The 18,473-nt window shown below is 40.6% G+C and overlaps 1 protein-coding gene across 3 annotated transcripts in view; it reads left to right on the plus strand.

Annotated features, from left to right (window-relative positions):
- The window catches only part of arsb (arylsulfatase B), a 65,936-nt gene extending 48,893 nt beyond the window's left edge, over window positions 1-17,043 (plus strand). The window contains exons 7-9 of one of the 3 annotated variants that reach the window (XR_007956712.1): window positions 10,157-10,285; window positions 11,055-11,374; window positions 14,887-17,043. Coding sequence is in view for 2 of the 3 variants with exons in the window: in XM_052020679.1 (XP_051876639.1) it covers window positions 10,157-10,285; window positions 11,055-11,317 (392 nt within the window). In the remaining variant the exon portion in view is untranslated. Of the gene's footprint in view, window positions 1-1,778; window positions 2,914-10,156; window positions 10,286-11,054 lie in introns of those variants that run through there. The other 2 variants (XM_052020679.1, XM_052020680.1) reach the window with 2 other exon arrangements.
- Window positions 17,044-18,473: the final 1,430 nt, after the last annotated feature.

The following is an 18,473-nucleotide window of genomic DNA, read 5'->3' on the forward strand; positions in this document are numbered from 1 at the left end:
TGCTCCTGTTTCTTAAAGTCTTGTGATAGAAAAATGGAACACTAACCATTTTATTCTCTATACTAATGGATTATTTTAAGCTGTTTGAAACATTTCCATACCTTTTTTTTAAGTTGAGGTTGAATCTGTTTAATCCAAAATTACTGTGGTTGCAGAAATAATTCCATTTATTTCTGTAGCAGTGCTCCAACACACAAGATTTACATTACATTTTTCCAGATGTTACAAAAAAAATCTTGTAAAATGTGAAAAAGAAAATCCAATTTCTTGATGGGAAGTGGATAGATATTGGAAAGACGAAACAAACATCTGTATATTTAGACCTTGCCATATCTTTGAATGGAACGACTTTTCGACATCCCAATAAATTACTTTTGAAGTGTGGTTTCCGAGTTCGTGACTTTATAGAATAAACCGATGATTTAAAATGTAACATAAAGGGGAAATCCTGCTCTTTAGTTTGTTGTCGATGGCGATTGAGATGCTAATTTCTGTGTAGTTCAGTAGTATCGCACATTTAAAAGTAAAGAAGCAAGTGAAAAATGTACTTTACGTGGAATTTAGGAACTCTGCATCCAGAATAGGAAATGATGAATGGAGCATCTGACAAAAACGTATAATATAGTTTAAAAACATTTATTTACACATTCCTGGTAATATTGTTAAACTGATAAAACTATCCTTGCATAAAAAGATAGCTTTGCTCTCTAACCTTGTTGTGCACATACTTGTCATGGAGAAGATGCCAAGATCAGTAACCCACTGTCCAATCTAGCTAATGTCATTTTATAACCCATCATTGAAGTACACAAGTGATAGTTAATACATCCAAACTGATTATTCCTTCCAACCCTCCTGTATGCTGCTTTTTTTTTTGGCATGTACATATGGCTGCAGCTGAGATTAAATTTGTTGCCAAGCTGTTTCAGATCACTAAACTTTAAACTGAAAGAATGCTACTGTACTGAACAATACTGTACTGCCAATATATTTCTAAAACCAGTATGGCTTCGCAGTTTCTTTGAGAAGATTATGGCAGGTCTTGCGAGGTGCTGCACTGAATTTGCAACTTCCTTTAACTTATGGTAATAACATACGTGGATATCTTTTGAGCAGATTTACTTTGATTGACTATATCCTTTGGATTTCATGAATCTTTTCCATCCAAAAACCTTTGGTTTTTATGCCAGCAACAGAATTTTGTAAGTGCTTCTTGCCCTTGGAACACTTTTCTAGTGTTGTGGAACCAGATTCTTTTTGTGGAACTGTTCAGTGGCATAGTTGACCATCACTTCATGATCTAGAGTTCAGGATATGAATTGGTCTCTAGGATGTCTAGTCATAGGACCAGATATTCTGGAGTTTTTATTCATATTCCAATAATCGTGCTTGACGAAAAGGTATAAAGTAGATGGAATACTGGTTACACACTAATTTTGTAATGTTTTTAATTTGCCCACTCTCCACCTTTCCAAAGGCAGCACCTATATTAGGCAACACACACACAATGCTGGAGGAACTCAGCAGGTCTGGCACCATCTGTGGATGGAAATAAACAGTCAACGTTTTGATCCAAGACCCTTCATCAAGACACTGAAGGGTCTCAACCCGAAACGTCAACTGTTTATTTCCTTCCATAGATGCTGCCTGACCTGAGTTCCTCCAGCATTTTGTGTGTGTTGCTCCACGTTCCAGCATCTGCAGAATTTCTTGTGTCACCTACATTAGGCAAGGGGTTCTGATGCCCCCAGTAATTAGTACACATCTTTTCTTTACAGATCATTGTAATCCAGTCCATTCAATGGAATGGAACAGGTCATTTCCATAAATCAGCAGGAGCTTTGCAAATACAAGTTACTGAACACTTGCTGTCCGAGAACTTAGGCCATCTGTATCGTGGAAGTCTTGGCCAGGGACAAATCCAATCATACACCCTTATGGAATTGGTCTTTGAGCTACAGAAGCATTATTTCTGTTGGATGTCATCTCCAGGACATTGGATAATGGGATTTTGGTAACGTTTTGGATTTCCAGAAGGGCTTCCAGCTTTGAAATCACTTGTCTTTTGTAGCACTGCTCAAAAACTTGTGTTAAGGATGCTTCTTCCCCTCCATCAGATTTCTGAACGGTCCATGAACACTGCCTTGTTATTCCTTTTTTTTTGCACTGTTTATTTTGTAATTTACAGTAATTTTATGTCTTTGCAGTATACTGCTGCCACAAAACAACAAATTTCGCGACATATATGTCAGTGATAATAAACCTGATTCTGATTAGGTAGTGTTTACAGCATTGAAGCTATTTGGTCCAATAGATTCATGCCAGTTTCAGTTGGACTTGGAGATGCAGTATTGGCAGCAACTCCTCCTATTAAAAGAATGTTGCTCACAGTATTTAATGCCTAACAAATGGACTGCACTTTCTTGGATCAATCCAAAAAGCAGTGCTTCAATCAGGCTGTTGCAGAGATTACCCATTAGAGGAGAGCATCAACCCTTGCTGAGGGCTGAGCCACCCATTCACTTTGGAACTTTATCTTCCCGATCTGTCACAGTGATCACATTTTGCCTGAATACAGTGCACATGATGGTGGTTACACATTACTGTTGTCATGGTAAGGAACATCCTATAGATTGGAATCAGAGTTCCTTGTACATCTGAGCATGGTCTAAAAGCTTCCAAATCCAAGTACTGTGGATGCTGGACATCTGGTGATTTTTTTTAAATCACCAGCAAATTGGGCAACTTCAATGGAGAAAGCAACAGAATTAACATTTCAAGTCAATAACTTATCATAATAGCTGGTGCATTCACTTTCTGGTATGGCAGATTGTTTAAGATGAGCAATTTCTTTTCATAATTGCGAACCTCAAGTTTTCAGTTTTAAAAATAAAATGCCCATGTTCACATGAGCTAAACACAAAGTTGTAGCAGTTCTGCTTTGCTGTCCAATTTTGAAATCCATCTGAACTGAATTTGTAAGTGGAGGACTACATGTAGTTGCTACTTTACTGTATGTTTAACACAAGTGCCCTTAGATGGCTTTGTGCCACATTTTCTCTACCTAGACAGCAAGATGTAGCCATTGGTACCTTCTGTTGATCACGTGCTAAGAGTTTCAATGTACAGCTTCTCTCACTTAGTCTTTCAGGGTTGTGAATGGCACAACGCAGAAGGAAGCCATTCAGCTCATCAGGACCATGTTAGCTCCTAACATAAAATAGGACAGGAGTAGGCCACTCAGCCCCTCAAGCCTGCCCCACCATTCAATAGGATCATGGCTGATCTGCCCCAGGGATCATTTCTTCTTCTGTTGTTCCCATGGAATCCAATTCACCATCTCCTTATTTCACCACACTCCTGCAACATATTCTCTGTTACGCATGTCCAGCAACTTCCCGTTGACTCTGTTTACCATTAAACCTAAACTTGAGTTAATTTACAATGACAAATTAATCTACCAACTTGTCTTTGGGATATGGGAGGTAACCAGAGTACCCGGAAGAAACCCATGCAATCGCAGGGAGAACATGCCAACTCTGTACGGACAGTAGCCTAGGTCAGGATCAAACCTGGGTCCCTGGAGTTGAGTCAGGATCATTAATAGCTGTGCCACAATTCCACTTCCATTCTTGTGGGAATGGAATTTGATGTGCTGGGTGGGTGAGTTCTTTGTGATATTATGTACTCCTTCTGTTTCACTTTGCCCCTGCATGCTCATGTCATAAACAGGAGTTCAGTGCCAACCAATATGGTTTTTTTTCTCCTTATTTAGTTGTCATGGGCCAGAGCTTCCCAGGAGTTGGTGAGGATGTTGCATTTTTTTTCCCCACAGATACTTTGAGACTGTTCCATAGAACCATACAGCACAAAACAGGCCCTTCTGCCCACCATGTTGTGCCATCCATCAAACCACCCTCACACTACCTAACCCCTTCCTCCCGCATATCCCTCCATCTCACATTCCTCCATATGCCTATCCAACAAGCGCTTGAACCTGTCCAATGTATCTGCCTCCACCACCACCCCAGGCAGTGCATTCCATGCACCAACCACTCTCTGGGTGAAAAACCTCCCCCTGACATCTCCCCTGAACCTCCCACCCATAACCTTAAAGCCATGCCCTTTTGTCTTGAGCATTAGTGCCCTGGGAAGGAGGCGCTGACTGTCTACTCTATCTATTCCTCTCAATATTTTATACACCTCTATCACGTCTCCTCTCATCATCCTCCTTTCCAGTGAATAAAGCCCTAGCACCTTGAGCCTCTCCTCATATTCAATACTCTCTAATCCAGGCAGCATCCTGGTAAATCTCCTCTGCACCCTCTCCAACGCCTCCACATCCTTCCTATAATGAGGTGACCAGAACTGAACACAGTACTCTAAGTGTGGCCTAACTAGAGTTTTGTAAAACTGCATCATCACCTCGCGGCTCTTAAACTCAATCCCGCGATTTATGAAAGCCAACATCCCATTGGCTTTCTTAACTGCTCTTTCCACCTGTGACTTCCCTGTTCTCTACTTCCCTCCCTCACAAAACACCAGATTACTCCCAGTACTAGGTGTCCAAAATAGGAATGTAGTGCAGAGGAACACATGGTGAGAAACTTTAAATGCTCAGGATGTTGGGATCAGGTCTGAGGAAGGTCGAATCTATACAGGCCAGACAAGTTGTGCTTCAATGGGAACAGGACCAATATCCTTTATGTCAGCTCATCAAGACAATTGGGAGCCAAACATAGATTCAAAAGCATCTGTGTCAAGCACAATGCCGAATTAAACTAAATCTCTTCTGCCTGTACGAGATCCATACCCCTCCATATTCTGAGAGTAGAGTACCTGTTTTGGGGGTTTTGTTGGGTGTGTGGACAATGTGGCATCTCCAGCAGAGTTAGTTGATGGGGTCAGTACCTGGGAGAGGTTGCTGTCATTAGGCTGCTTTTCCTGCCGATGGGTTTGGAAGATTTCATGGAGACTGCTTGTCCAGTGCTTTGAAGTCCATACTATAGATTTAGATTGTCCATGCCTCAAATACAGGAGAGTGAGTATTACTGCTGGTTGGTAGACCATGACTCTGGGCCCTATGTCTGAGGTCTTGGTCTGAAAAAAAAACTCTACTTAATTATCTCAAGGCACAGAGGGCAGTGGTGAATTTGAGTATCAATGTCCGACTTTACTGAGAGGTGGCTTTCAATGTATGGAAAGTGATCCACATCTTGCTGTGCAGTGAGGGCAGGTTTGTAGAGGAATTTGGTCTTCTGGATGTTTAACTTTAGACCCATCCTCTTCTCTGCTTTAGTGAAGAAGACTATGCTGACTTGGAGCATAGCCTGCAAATATAGACATATGCTAGTCTCATCTTTGTGTTTTAAATAAATAGGTGAGGCTGGTTGGTCTTGGTTCTGGACTGGAGATGATTAACTGTCTTCATTCTGCACTCCAGCAGAAATATTGTGGGAGATAAATATGCTGATGGTTTAAGAAAATGACTGTCCAGCCTCGTCCTGGGTGGGGGGGGGGGAGGGAGAAGTGTCTTCAAAAGGCAGCTGCTGCTGTGAAGAACCTGGAGCAAAACAAATGGGAACAAGAGTTAGAATGGCACTTAAGCCTGGATGCTCCTGTTCACAATCTTTAGTAACTTTGAAGAGTGAGTGAATGCCAAATGAAAAGAACAGGAAAAGTGTGGCAGTTCCCTGTAAACTCCATGTGGTGAGAGCTGGAGAAGAAGCGGTAGGAATTGAAGATGGAGAGATGATAACTGTAAACTTGTGTGTGAATTATGAAGTAAGGAATGAGTGTAGGGATGTCATGCTATAGCTGTTGAAATGTAATGCTGCAGGTACTTGGAAGGAGGAAGAGTTTCATTGTGTCTCGTGATTGGCATAAAATGGGGGCAATTATTAAATGGATTAGAAGGAAGAGGAAAGAGACTTCAGCTGCTGTGGAGAATGATGACCCTCCATTGTAATGTTGTGGTACGTCTTACTTCCCTGAAGGAGTTCTGCGATTGTAAATAGGTATTCCACCCAAATCCTGACGGGACCAAGTTGGCAGCCATGTGGAGATGGAATTTCCAAAGCTCCCATGCTGACCATGTCATGAGGGCTTCCTGTTTGGCTACAAATTCCTATTGCTTTCACCAATCTACACACTGCCCTAAAGTAAAATTGGGAATTTCTGAGCTTGTTATAGTTATGGAGTTATACAGCATGGAAACAGGCCCTTGAGCCCAATTTGTCCACGCCGGCCAAGGTGTCATCTTGAGCTAGTCCCATGTGCCTGCAATTGGCCCATCTCCCTCTAAACCTTTCCTATCCATGAACCTGTCCAAATGTCTTTTAAACATTGTAGTTGTACCCGCATCTACCATCTCCTCCGGCAGCTCGATCCATATACCCCTCACCCTCTGTGTGGAAAAACTTGCTTCTCAGATCCACTTTAAATTTTTCCCCTCTCACCTTAACCTATGCCCTCTAGCTTCAGACTCCTCTTCCCTGAGGAAAAAGACTGTGAAAATCCATCTTATCAATACCCTTCATGATTTTGTAAACCTGTATAACGTTACCTCTCGGACGCCTTCACTCCAGGGAAAACAGACCCAGCCGATTTAGTCTCTTCTTGTAACTCAAGCCCTCCAGTCCCAGCAACACCTTTGTGAATCTTTTCTGCACCCTCTAGCTCAATCTCATCCTTCCTATAGTATGGTGACCAGAAATGCACACAATATTCCAGGTGTGTCTCACCAATGTCTTGTACACCTGTAATATAACGTCCCAACTCTTCTACTTGGTGTCCCGTGAGATGAAGGCAAGTATGCCATACGCTGCCTTCCCCACTTTGTCGCCACTTTCAGGGAAGTATGTATTTGTACCCCTAGGTGTCTCTGTTCTTCAATATTCTCCAGGGTCCTGTCATTTACTTGGTATGTCCTGCCCTGGTTTAAATTCCCAAAATGCATTACTTCACACTTGTTTGAATTAAGTTCCATCTGCCATTCTTTTGCCCACTTTCCCAGTTGATCTAGATCCTGTTGTAGCAGCCTTCAATGTCCACCATACCACCAATTTGAGTCTCAACCTGTAAACTTGCTAATGATGCCACCTATGTTCTCATCCAAGTGGTTAATATATATGTCAAACAATAGTGGACCCAGCACCAATCACTGTGGCACACTGCTGGTCACAGGCCTCCAATCTGGAAAAGGAACCCTCCACTACTTTCCTCTGTCACTACTTTTCCCAGGCCAATTTTGTATCCAATTGACTATGTCACCCTGGATCCTATGTGAATGAATCTGGACCAGCCTACCATGCCGCACCTTGTCAAAATCCTTGCTAAAGTCCATGTAAACAACATCTACCCTTGTCAATCCTCTTGGTCACCTCTTTTTAAACAAAAAACTCAGTCAAATTCATGAGACACAATTTTCCATGCACAAAGCCATGCTAACTATCCCCAATCAGTCCTTGCCTTTCCAAATGCATTTTGATTCTCTCTCTCAGAATCCCCTCCAGTAACTTTCCCACCACTGATGATGTGCTGATCGGCCTGTAGCTCCTTGGCTTGTCCTTGCAGCCATTCTTAAATAAATTGTGTTGGTCGTGGCTCAGGAGTTAAACTTCATATGTGAAGTGATGAGAATATTTCCAGGCAGAAGTTCTACTCTGGTGACTTGAACAGAAAAACCTAGGCTGATTGCTGTATTGGAAGTTGTCTTTCAGATGGGATATTAAACCAAGGCCCCCATCTGCTCTCTTGGATGATCCCATGCTACTTTTCATAGAGTCATAGAATTATACAGCATGGAAACAGACCCTTCAACCCAACTCATCCATGCCAACCAAGGTGCCCACCTGAGCTAGTCCCATTTGCCTGTGTTTGGCCCATCTCCCTCTAAACCTTGCCTATCTTCTTCAGAGAAGAAGAATCTGTTATTCTGGCCAAATTTATCCCTTAATCAACATTAGTAAAACAGATTAGTGATTACCATATTGTGTTAATGTAAGTGTAATGTGCCCCAAATTGTTTGCTATATTTCCATTGTTGCTCGGGTTCAAAAAATATTCCATTGATTGGAGGGTGATCTAGGATGTCCTGAGAGGGAGGTGAATGGCAGTTCTTGAAGGTTCAGTTAAAATGGGCAGGTTATTTGGCTTTGGGAGTTTCACAGTTAAACTTGAGCTTGCCTTCATCTGATACTCGTACATGCACTTTACAGCTAGGATCAATGGAAAACCACGGGCAGTTATTGTCCCCTTCCTAACCCAGAGGTCCTAAGGCCAGTTATACAGCTGTCCAGGGTAAGATCAGTTAACTTGGCACAGAGCAGGGCTTAAATTTAGCCTGTAGCTGCCAGTATTCCATGTTGCAAAGAATTTAATTTAAAACAGATTTGTAGAGTTCACATGAATTTTATGGTCGTGGAGTGTTAAATAACTTGATGCAAATTTAAGACTGACATGTAGCATTTTCCAGAATGTATTATCTGTTTACTTAGTGAACACCAGAAAAAAATGTTCTGCTTTTTATTCTCATTAATCTTTCTTGCATTAATAAGGCAAATTCCCATTTAGTGATGTACTATGTGATTTGAAATCTTCATGCTCCTTTTATGCAAGCTGCCAAAACACTTATTGTAAGATGACTCTTGCAACAGTCACACACTGGATAAAATGTTCCATAATGTAACTTCCCTTTTCCCAAGGTAGTGACCTCACAGCTTTCAACAACTAATATCTTAAACAGATCAGTTTGAAAATACCTTGGGGAGCATTACTGGTGAAGGAAAATCCTAGGCTGTCTGAAATGTGTAGAAACAATAAAATGTAGACAAGGTCAGCATTTTTTTTCAAGACCTGGTGCAGTTGTATGCATGTGTTTGTTTCAAACTGTAAAACTTTCCACATTTTATAAAAATTCTGTCATTTTTTTTCTGGTTTCCTCATTTACCTCTGCAGCATTTCTAGTTATCTTTCTTATAACTGTTCCTTTCTACAGCTTTTCTGCTTTTCAAGTAGTCCACCTCCTGCCTTTTGTTTAATCTTCCCTAGAAACTACCTTCAAAACGCTAGTGTTTTCTAAAGGATTGTTATTTTTGGCCTGCCTCATAATATTTGTCTAACTCAATAAACTGAGTCCAAGCTCCTTTTCCTCCTTTCTGAGGTTACTAATGTTTGCCTGTGTTTAGTAGTAAATCTAACTATATCTTTCCTAGGAAATTATCCCTAGTGTAGGTGGATGGTAGATGAATCAAGGGAGAGTTGATAGGCAAGTGAGAGAGAATGGATTACAGGGAATTGAATAGGATCACTAAGAGCCAGCATAGACTTGATGGGCCAAATGGCAGCCTCCTACATCATGGAAATATGAAATATGAGGAACTCCTTTACATCATCTTTTGGGTCTGTTATCAATTACTTCCTATGAAATTGCTTTTACTTTTTTTGCTCTAAATTATTAGTTACTTTAGTCTTACCAGTTTTATTTGTTCTTAGCTTGTGGTAGTCTCTCTTGCAAAGCAGCCCCTTAGACACTTTGGTTCTTGCACATGGTCATCCAGGGATTAAAACCTCTTGATATTCTGGGTTTTTTTTTCATTTAGCTCAGAGTTGTTAATATTGCCTCAGTTGGACCTCCTTTCCTGTTCCTATTTGTCATTTGTTCCAGCATGGACCATAGCAACTGCCTCTCCTGTCTCTCATTCCTCACCAACTGCTTCAAGATGTCTAACACCTGGTGGGCCACACACCAGTTGGAACACTTACTCATGGCTGCAGAGGTGCTGTCTGTCTCATTATTTTCATGTAATGGTATGACTCACAGCAGAGATGCTTTTAACTATCAATTATCTCTAAACTCTGGAAATTGATATACCCACAAGGAATTAGAATAAAAATGGAAATATATGCCACAATGTGGAAAAGTAATATGAAGTCATTTATTATTCAATCAGTATAACTCATTGTTGCCATTTGCATTCACGAATTATGTGGTCTACTGCTTATCTTTGGTCATCTACTTCATTGTGAATTTTATTATCATAGGCTGTGGTAGGTATTAAACCATCAATCCAAATATCGGTAACAGAAGTTTGGGTTTCTATTCTCTCTGGTCTGCATGACCTTGTTGCTCCTAAACTCTTCTGTTGCTCTTGTAGGTCCCGGTTCACCCAATAAAATTCCAACGTCCAAGGTACAGCTGACCAAATGGCAGAATTCTCTCTTTAATGTGTCGATCCACTCAGCAATCCGTTCTGGGAATTGGAAATTATTAACTGGATATCCTGGTATGTACTAAAATCATCTGCTCAGTATAATGTACTAACTTTCCTGCTATTCTATGATATAACTATAATTTATGTTTAGAGGAAGGTGAAAGTCTATAGTTAAAGAAACTAGCTACAATCTATTTTCTATTCACAAATCATTTGGTGCAAAATTGGCAACTTCCATTTAAAACAAAAATTAGCCTTTTGGGAAGTTAACAAGTAGTAAACAGATTAATTATCTGGTTGGGGTATTACTGTTTAGGTGAATGGCATGTATTAATCTTGCTTTCAAGTAGGTGTATCCCCACTGCCATTCATTTACTGTGAAGTGCTTTGAGATGCCCCATTAAAATAAGATCCATATTTACCTCCATCCATCCATCCATCCCCTTCCTTACACGTACTTCTGGTTCAGGTCCTCCGAAAACCATCAGTTGATTTGTACCATACTATAATTCGCAGTAATTAACATAATCATTGGGCCCTTGAGTCCATGAACAGTTGTTATGTAAATGCATGTCTATATTTTATCTTGAGGTTTTGTGAGTTGAGACAAAAATCTGTAGTTCATTAGTGGAAATTTTGTGTTCAGTATGTGTTGCCACAAATTAATTTATGCAGTCCTTAGCATCTGGATAATAGTTTCTATATCTACTGTCCTTGTTTGCATAATGCATACCAGTGGTGCTTTGAATTAGTTTTTTCACTGACCTGGATTATTGATGTATTGTTTCTGAATATGTGAAAGTTTAGACAATACTAATAGGAAACATTCTATTTACTATAGGCTGCAGTTACTGGTTCCCACCTCCATCATCCAAACAATTGCAACTAGCGTCATCTGATTCACCAAAGAAAAATCTTCGGCTTTTCAACATTGCAAATGATCCAGAGGAGAGAGTTGATCTTTCTGACCACTTCCCTGACATTGTTGAGAAGCTGCTGTCAAGGCTTCAGTACTACCAGGACGGCGCAGTGCCAATTTTTTACCCAGCTGATGACCCAAAGTGTGATCCTGGCAAAGGTGGGGCCTGGGGACCCTGGGCCTAGGAGCCAAGCTTGTTTAAAGCTCATGTTCAATTAAACATTGTCATGTGCCACACCATGGTAAGTAATGGCATTTGTGCTGGAATGCTGGATTTGATTTCCCAATCTGAGAGTGTCCTTTTGATACTTTCTGAAATTCTACTTGTCCAAAACCAGACCTGAAACTCCAGATCTGTATAGTGTCTCTTTGTGTGTGTATATATTGTTTAGAATTATCATGTATTGCAATGGTATTATAGCTGTTTTTATAATCGGAGACTAATGTTTGAATATATAAAGACAAAGTGCTGGAAATACTGAACAGTTCAGGCAGCATCTGTGGAGAGAGAAGCAGTATTAACATTTCAGGTCAATGACCCTTCATTAGTTCTGACCTGAGCCATTAGCTCTTTTTGTTTTCTCACCACAGAAACTGCCTGACCTGCTCAGTATTTCCAGCACTTTGTTTTTATTTCAGATTTCTAGCATTTGCAGTTGTTTTTGATTTTGAAATTTTTTTTAAAATTTTATTTACAGTGTGGTAACAGGCCCTTCCGGACCAACGAGTCCGTGCCGCCCACTTTTTTAAACCCCAAAATAACCTACCTGTACGTCTTTAGAATGTGGGAGGAAACCAGAGCACCCGGCGGTAACCCATGCAGACACGGGAGAACGTACAAACTCCTTACAGACAGTGATGGGAATCGAACCCCGATCGCTGGCACTGTAATAGCGTTGCACTAACCGCTATTGAGGATGCTGGGAATCTGCAAAAACTTTTTTTTGCTGGAGATTCTTAGCAGGACGAGCAGTATCTGTGGAGAGAAACTGACTTAATATTTTTGGTTGATGACCTATCAGGAAGGTCAAATGGAATTTGAGATGTTAACTGTTTTTACCTTCCTTGATTCTGCCTGATGTGAGTGTTTGCAGCATATTGTGTTTTCAATATTGATTTTTGTGCTGTTTCCAATGGCCCTCATTGGGGATTCCCCAGTACTTAAGAGTTCTCTGGTTGTGCTTGCTGTGGAACAGTCCCCTTCACAGCCAGTAGAAAAATACCATTTAGCAATGATATTGCTATTTTTCAGCACAAAGAGCAGATTGAATTCTAGGGGAACAGGGATTTGACAGGATGCAGTTGAGCACTCAGCTGTGAGATTGGTTATTGGAGTTGCATTTGAACAGCTGAGTCTCATTGTGGAAAGAAATGCAGCCAGCTCATGGATCCAGAGAACAATGAAGCTGACTATTGCAATCGTTGTCTGTCTCATGAATTCAAAAATCCTACAATTTTTCACACAACTGTGAAACTTGTACAAGCTCCCAACAAAGCAGGGTATTATTTTGCTTTTTAAAAGCTGTTTGGTTACTTGTGTGAAATATGTTTTTGCCACACATCACATCAGCCTGGAGGCACTTCTTCACTTGTCCTCCATTTGGGCAGTGGCAGACAAGCTGGAACTCACAACTGAATGAAATGTCAGTTGTGCACTGTGTCAGTTGACTTGCATGATAGTTAGGCAGTTACTGAGTTGGAAAAGGAGCCCGGTTGTGAAATTTCAAGCTCACTTCTTCCAGTGTGAAAGGAAATAGCTAAAGTTGAGATTGTCATTTCAAGCTATAAAATAAAAACCATTTAGAGAAAGTGGCAAAATTTGAAAAAGCAATATTTACTTCATCAAGTAGGAAATAAAACAGTTTAAAAATCACAAGCTGAAACATCATTCATTAAATAAAGCCTATCCAAACAGTGAAGAAGAAAATTATAAGGCTCCAAAATCAGAATGGCTAGCTTCAAAGCTCTGAGAGTACTGGCTACAAGTGGGTGAAAAGTTCAGAGCAAGAAAAAGATCTTAAGAACATAGAAATATTTCTTGGAAGCCTAAGATAGGTTAAAGAAATTACTGATCTTTAGATAATGGCAGTATTTGAGAAGACTGATTGCTAGTGGAAAAAGAACACGAAGGCAGGGGGAATAATTGTTCTCTATTGGTGTTCTTCATGAGCAAGATGTATTCAAAAGTACAGAACCAACGGGATAATGTTGAATTAGACAAAAATCCAAGGACCACTGATAATTGATACATGAAAGGAATATTAGTAAACAAATTGACCAAGTGAAAGAATGACACACACTCATTTAAATAAAACAATCATTTCATAAACACCTGCTTTACAAAAGGAAGACCAAAATTATCCACAGATGGTTCTTAGGAAAGGAATCTAAATTTTCTAAAGCCTTATTACACCATAAGACATAGGAGCAGAATTAGGCCATTTGGCCCTTCGAGTCTGCTCCACCATTCGATCATGGTTGATTTATTTTTCCATCTCAACCCCATTCTCCTGCCTTCTCTCCGTAACTTTTGATGCCCTTATTAGGCAAGAACCTATCAATCTCCGTTTTAAATGTACCCAGTGACTTGGCCTGCACAGCCATCTGCAGCAATGAATTCTGCAGATTCACCACCCCCTGGCTAAAGAAATTCCTCCTCATCTCTGTTCTAAAGGGACGTCCTTCTATTCTGAGGCTGTGCCTTCTGGTCTGAGACTCTCCCACTACTGGAAACATCCTCTCTGCATCCACTCTATCCAGGCCTTTCAATATTCGGTAGGTTTTCATGAGATCCCCCCCTCGTCCTTCTAAACTCCAGCGAGAACAGGCCCAGAGCCATCAAATGCTCCTCATGTGTTAACCCTTTCCCAGGATCATTCTTGTAAACCTCTTCTGGACCCCCTACAATGCCAGCACATCCTTCCCTAGATATGGGGCCCAAAACTGCTCACAATACTCCAAATATGGTCTGACCAACACCTTTTAAAGCCTCAGCATTACATCTTTGCTTTTATATTCTAGTCCTCTGGAAATGAATGCTAGCATTGCATTTGCCTTCCTTATTACCAACTCTACCTGCAAGTTAACCTTTAGGGAATCCTGCACTAGGACCCAAGTCCCTTTGCACCTCCAATTTTCTGAATTCGCTCCCCATTTAGAAAATATGCCTTTATTCCTTCTGTCAAAGTGCATGACCATACACTTCCCTCCGTTGTATTCCATTTGCCACTTCTTTGCCCATTCTCCCAACCTGTCCAAGTCCTGCAGACTCCCTCCTTCCTCAACACTATCTGCCCCTCCACCTATCTTTGTATCAATCACAAACTGAGCCACAAAGCCCTCAATTCTGACATCCAGATCATTAACATATAACGTGAACATGGTCTTATTTCCCATGCTGACCAAGCCTGACTCTAGTCCTGCTTTTTTGGCAAGTTTCACCAATAATATTTAAAACTGGTGGTGATGCAGCACCTCCCAGAACTGCTGGCAACACTGTGTAACTGGTGTACTGCCAAAGATTCTGGGCAAGACCAAAGTTGTCCAATCCATGTGTTGATTATTCCCTCTTAAAAGAAAATTGTTATTTAATCAATGATGTTTGAGATTGTAAGTTAGCTTGCATCCTTTCACTGACCAATCTTCTCATAATAATAACTAAACTCTTAGATTTTCAACATTTGGCACAGGGAAGATGAATGAGTGCAATGTGTCTATGCTCCTGTTTTAGCCTAACTAGCTTATTTTGTGGCAGGCCCTAGCAAGATGTTCACCTCCAGAGAAATGGCCGTGACAAACACCAAGTGTTGCTGCTGCACATCTTAAGTCTCCATTCATCTCCAAAATGTTTGTTTTTTAAATCCTACCTTGACCAAAAATCTCAACTGAACTAGTAAGTTGAGTTTTAAAATGTTTGCTCATCCACTTAGTAACCTTGGATGCTCAGTGTAACAATTGTTAAGGATGTCTTGTTGTTTACTTATTTTTCTAACGTTTGGCTTGGTGGCTCTGTGGTTATAATAGTGTCAGATTTCAACTGTCCTTGCTCTGAAACTAACAATAATTTCAGGGATATAAGCTCGCAATTAAATATCAAAATGGAGAAGTTCTCAGAGATTCGCTGCTTTGCAGCTGCCTTCAGCTCGATCTTCAGAAGTCGGTGAGAGTGTTGAGAAATAAAGAAGTTTATAAAGTAGAAGCACAGATGCTGGAATCTAGAGCAAAGAAAAAACAAACTGCTCGAGAAACTCAGCAGGTCAGGCAGCAACTGTAGAGGGAAATGGACATTTGATGTTTTGGGTCAAGACCCTTCATCTGGGCTGAAAGATAGCCAATATAAAGAGGTGAAGGGAACAGGTGGAGCAGGAGCTGGCAAGCGATAGGAGGATCCAGGTGAGAAGGGACGATGGGCAGATGGAGGAGGGAAGAGTGGAAATAGCGACAGAGGCTGGGAGGTGATAGGTGGAGGTGACAAAGAGCTACAGATGATGGAATCTTGATAGGAAAGGAAGGTGGAGCGTGGGACCAAATAAGCGAGGTGGGGTGGGCACGTGGGAACAGTGGGGGAGGATGTGTGTGGGTGATGGACAGATGGAGTGAGTGAAGGAAGAGAAAGAAACTGGATGATAGGGGGCTGGGGTGTGTGGGATGGGGGAGGAGGAACAGAATGGATCAGGAGGAGAGAGAGAAAAATGACAGAGGGGGAGCAGGTTGCCTGAAATTGAAGAATTAGAGTTTATAAAGTACTTTTTTGTTACATAGCACATGCTTTGTATGGAGTGCAAGTGAGTTGTGTATAAAATCATTATTACCACTTAGCAAGATTGTATAGAGTGGAATTCTCTTAAACTCAGAATATAATGGATTGTGAAATTTTCATATTTCAGCATCTACCTCAATCTTATGTATGTTCCAATGGTTGTTTTACACTATAAAATGTTAATGTGAAAAATGTGTTTTTTTTTAAAACTATGGTAGGGAATTCTTTAGTGCAATTGCTTGCAAGGCCAGCTTGATGAGATCATTGACACAGGTGCCAGACATAACAAATGATGCTCAACAACACATGACTTCAGAAAAAGGGGAAGTCCACTTCACAGATCCCAAGAACTATGTAGACAGCTCTCATCGAGCTCTGCAAAATCCAAGCTGAGCAGTCGAATTCAAAATGCTGCATATGCAAACCTCTTGATGCACTGTTTTCATTTCTTTCTGTTCATTGAAACAATCCTAATAACTGAAATATATTTTGACTGTGCTGATGACAATTTTTCCCAAGGTTTCTAATTCACTTCGGGCTGTTTCAGCAATTAGACTTTTGGAGCTTAAATGAACAGGCCACATGACACATAGCTGTACTTTTTTAGGGATGAGGTAACACCATCACTTTGTATAATGTTGTCATTCACCGTGGACAAACAGAGCAGAAAACTACCCAATGTATTTGTACACTTCAAATGGGAGTCTCTGTTCAGGTCAGATGTAATGAATTAAGATTGGCATCCACTGAGATGCTATTGCCAGCTGTTTATGCTTTGATTTTAAAATTTGTTGTTGGCTTATACCAAAGAAAATCCATGCCTATCATAATAACCTACTTATTTGCAATGTTTCTTCAAAATAGTTTTGGTTAGGATCACAGAATGACATAGATGGCAGCAAGGGGAATTGGACTGTGGTGTTAATGATTGGGGAACGCTATCTATCCACTCTGTTATCTCATGCTTGGAAATGTTACTCTGGAGCTTGTACAAACTACAGGCATTCAGTTTTATTTTGCTGCAGCTATACAAACATTCTGTAAGCCCATCACTATTATGTGGTTAAACTAAATTTTGAAATGCTTCTTTATTTGCACATTTACTTTATGTTTTGAATCATAAATTTGCAATAAAACAATGGCTTTCTCCCATGTTTGTGTTGAACAATTATTAAATAGTTAACTTGTGTAATCGTTCATCTGTATATTTTCTTTGTTTTCATATTACCCTTAAATTATTTTGTCACCTCTTTTCCCCTTCATGACCTCGAAGTTGTTCAGCCTGGATGATAGAACCATAGAAACTGCCAATTTTCCTGTGCTCGCTCCCAGCCATCTTCAAGTTTAAAACCAGACAATGAGTTTAAGTAGGAAATTCTATCAGAGGGAACTCAGCCCAGTTTTTCCTTTGTTCAACATGTACATTCTGTTTTTGCAGTAATCGCTTGGCTTGAAGTGCCATGTTACAATAATATATTGCAACATTTTTGCCCCAGAGGATTCAATATTTTACTGTTTGTTCAAATAGACTAAGATTTTGGTATAATTGTATTTTTACTATATGTAATGTAAATTCAATGCCTTCAGTAATGTCACAGAGGGAACCTTCAGACACATTTGGTAATTATTGAAGAAGTTCCGAACTCAATTGCAACAATGCTCGTACTTGACTTGCTCCAAGGTATTTCTCTTGCATCCCACTCCCTGCCTAACCTTTCGAAAACAGTCATCTTCTTTGCCCTTGTCTTCTGTCATCCCCATCACCCAATCATTGGTTTTTCTTTTCAAGGTATTTTCACTTCCCAGATGTCATCCTTAATATCTACTATCAGATTTCCATTCCTCTTGAAGCATAAAAACTATCCTACTGAAGTCACTGATGACATTGTGGCTGAATGTGCAACAGCATCTCATCCCATTATCCTCACTGCCTCTCTGGTCTTTAACTGTTGGCAGGCTCCCAAATCTGTGCGCATTTAACCCAGAACTCCCTATTTGAATCCCTCTAGGTTTTCACCACTGCCACACTACTGAAACTGTCACTGATCACCCCTTGGATGATTGTGGCAAAGGTAATCTATCCTCCTCGTTTCTCAACTTGTCTGCAGCCTTGCATGCAGTTGACCACTCCATCCTCCAACGTCTCTCAGTTGTCATCCAGCAGGGTGAATCTGCACTTTGTTCCATTCTTGCCCTGTTACAGTTGTAAAGTTACTGGTAATGGTTTTTGTTCTGTCCACACTTTGTAAGCTCTGGTGTTTCTGTAAATATTAACCCAGGATGCTCACCTATTTCTCATCAATATGTTGCCCTCCCCCAGCAAAATTGTACTTAAACACAGCAGTAGTTTCACCTGAATGTTGAAGATACCTGCTTTTTCCCATCCCTTCCTCTCTTAACCCATTCCACCATCTCCAAATTGACAGACCAGCTGAGCAGAGACTTCCTTGACTTCCATTGTGAATTCAGTGGCTCTAGTGAGTCGGGTTCATCCTGAACTACTGTACTTAGCAGAGTTTGCACTTTCTCACTGACCAGCTGGGTTTTATCCAGGTGCTTTGCTTTCCTCCTGCGTCCCAAAG

Source organism: Pristis pectinata, chromosome 7, assembly GCF_009764475.1.
Source record: "Pristis pectinata isolate sPriPec2 chromosome 7, sPriPec2.1.pri, whole genome shotgun sequence".
In the NCBI taxonomy this organism is placed as follows: Eukaryota; Metazoa; Chordata; class Chondrichthyes; order Rhinopristiformes; family Pristidae; genus Pristis; species Pristis pectinata.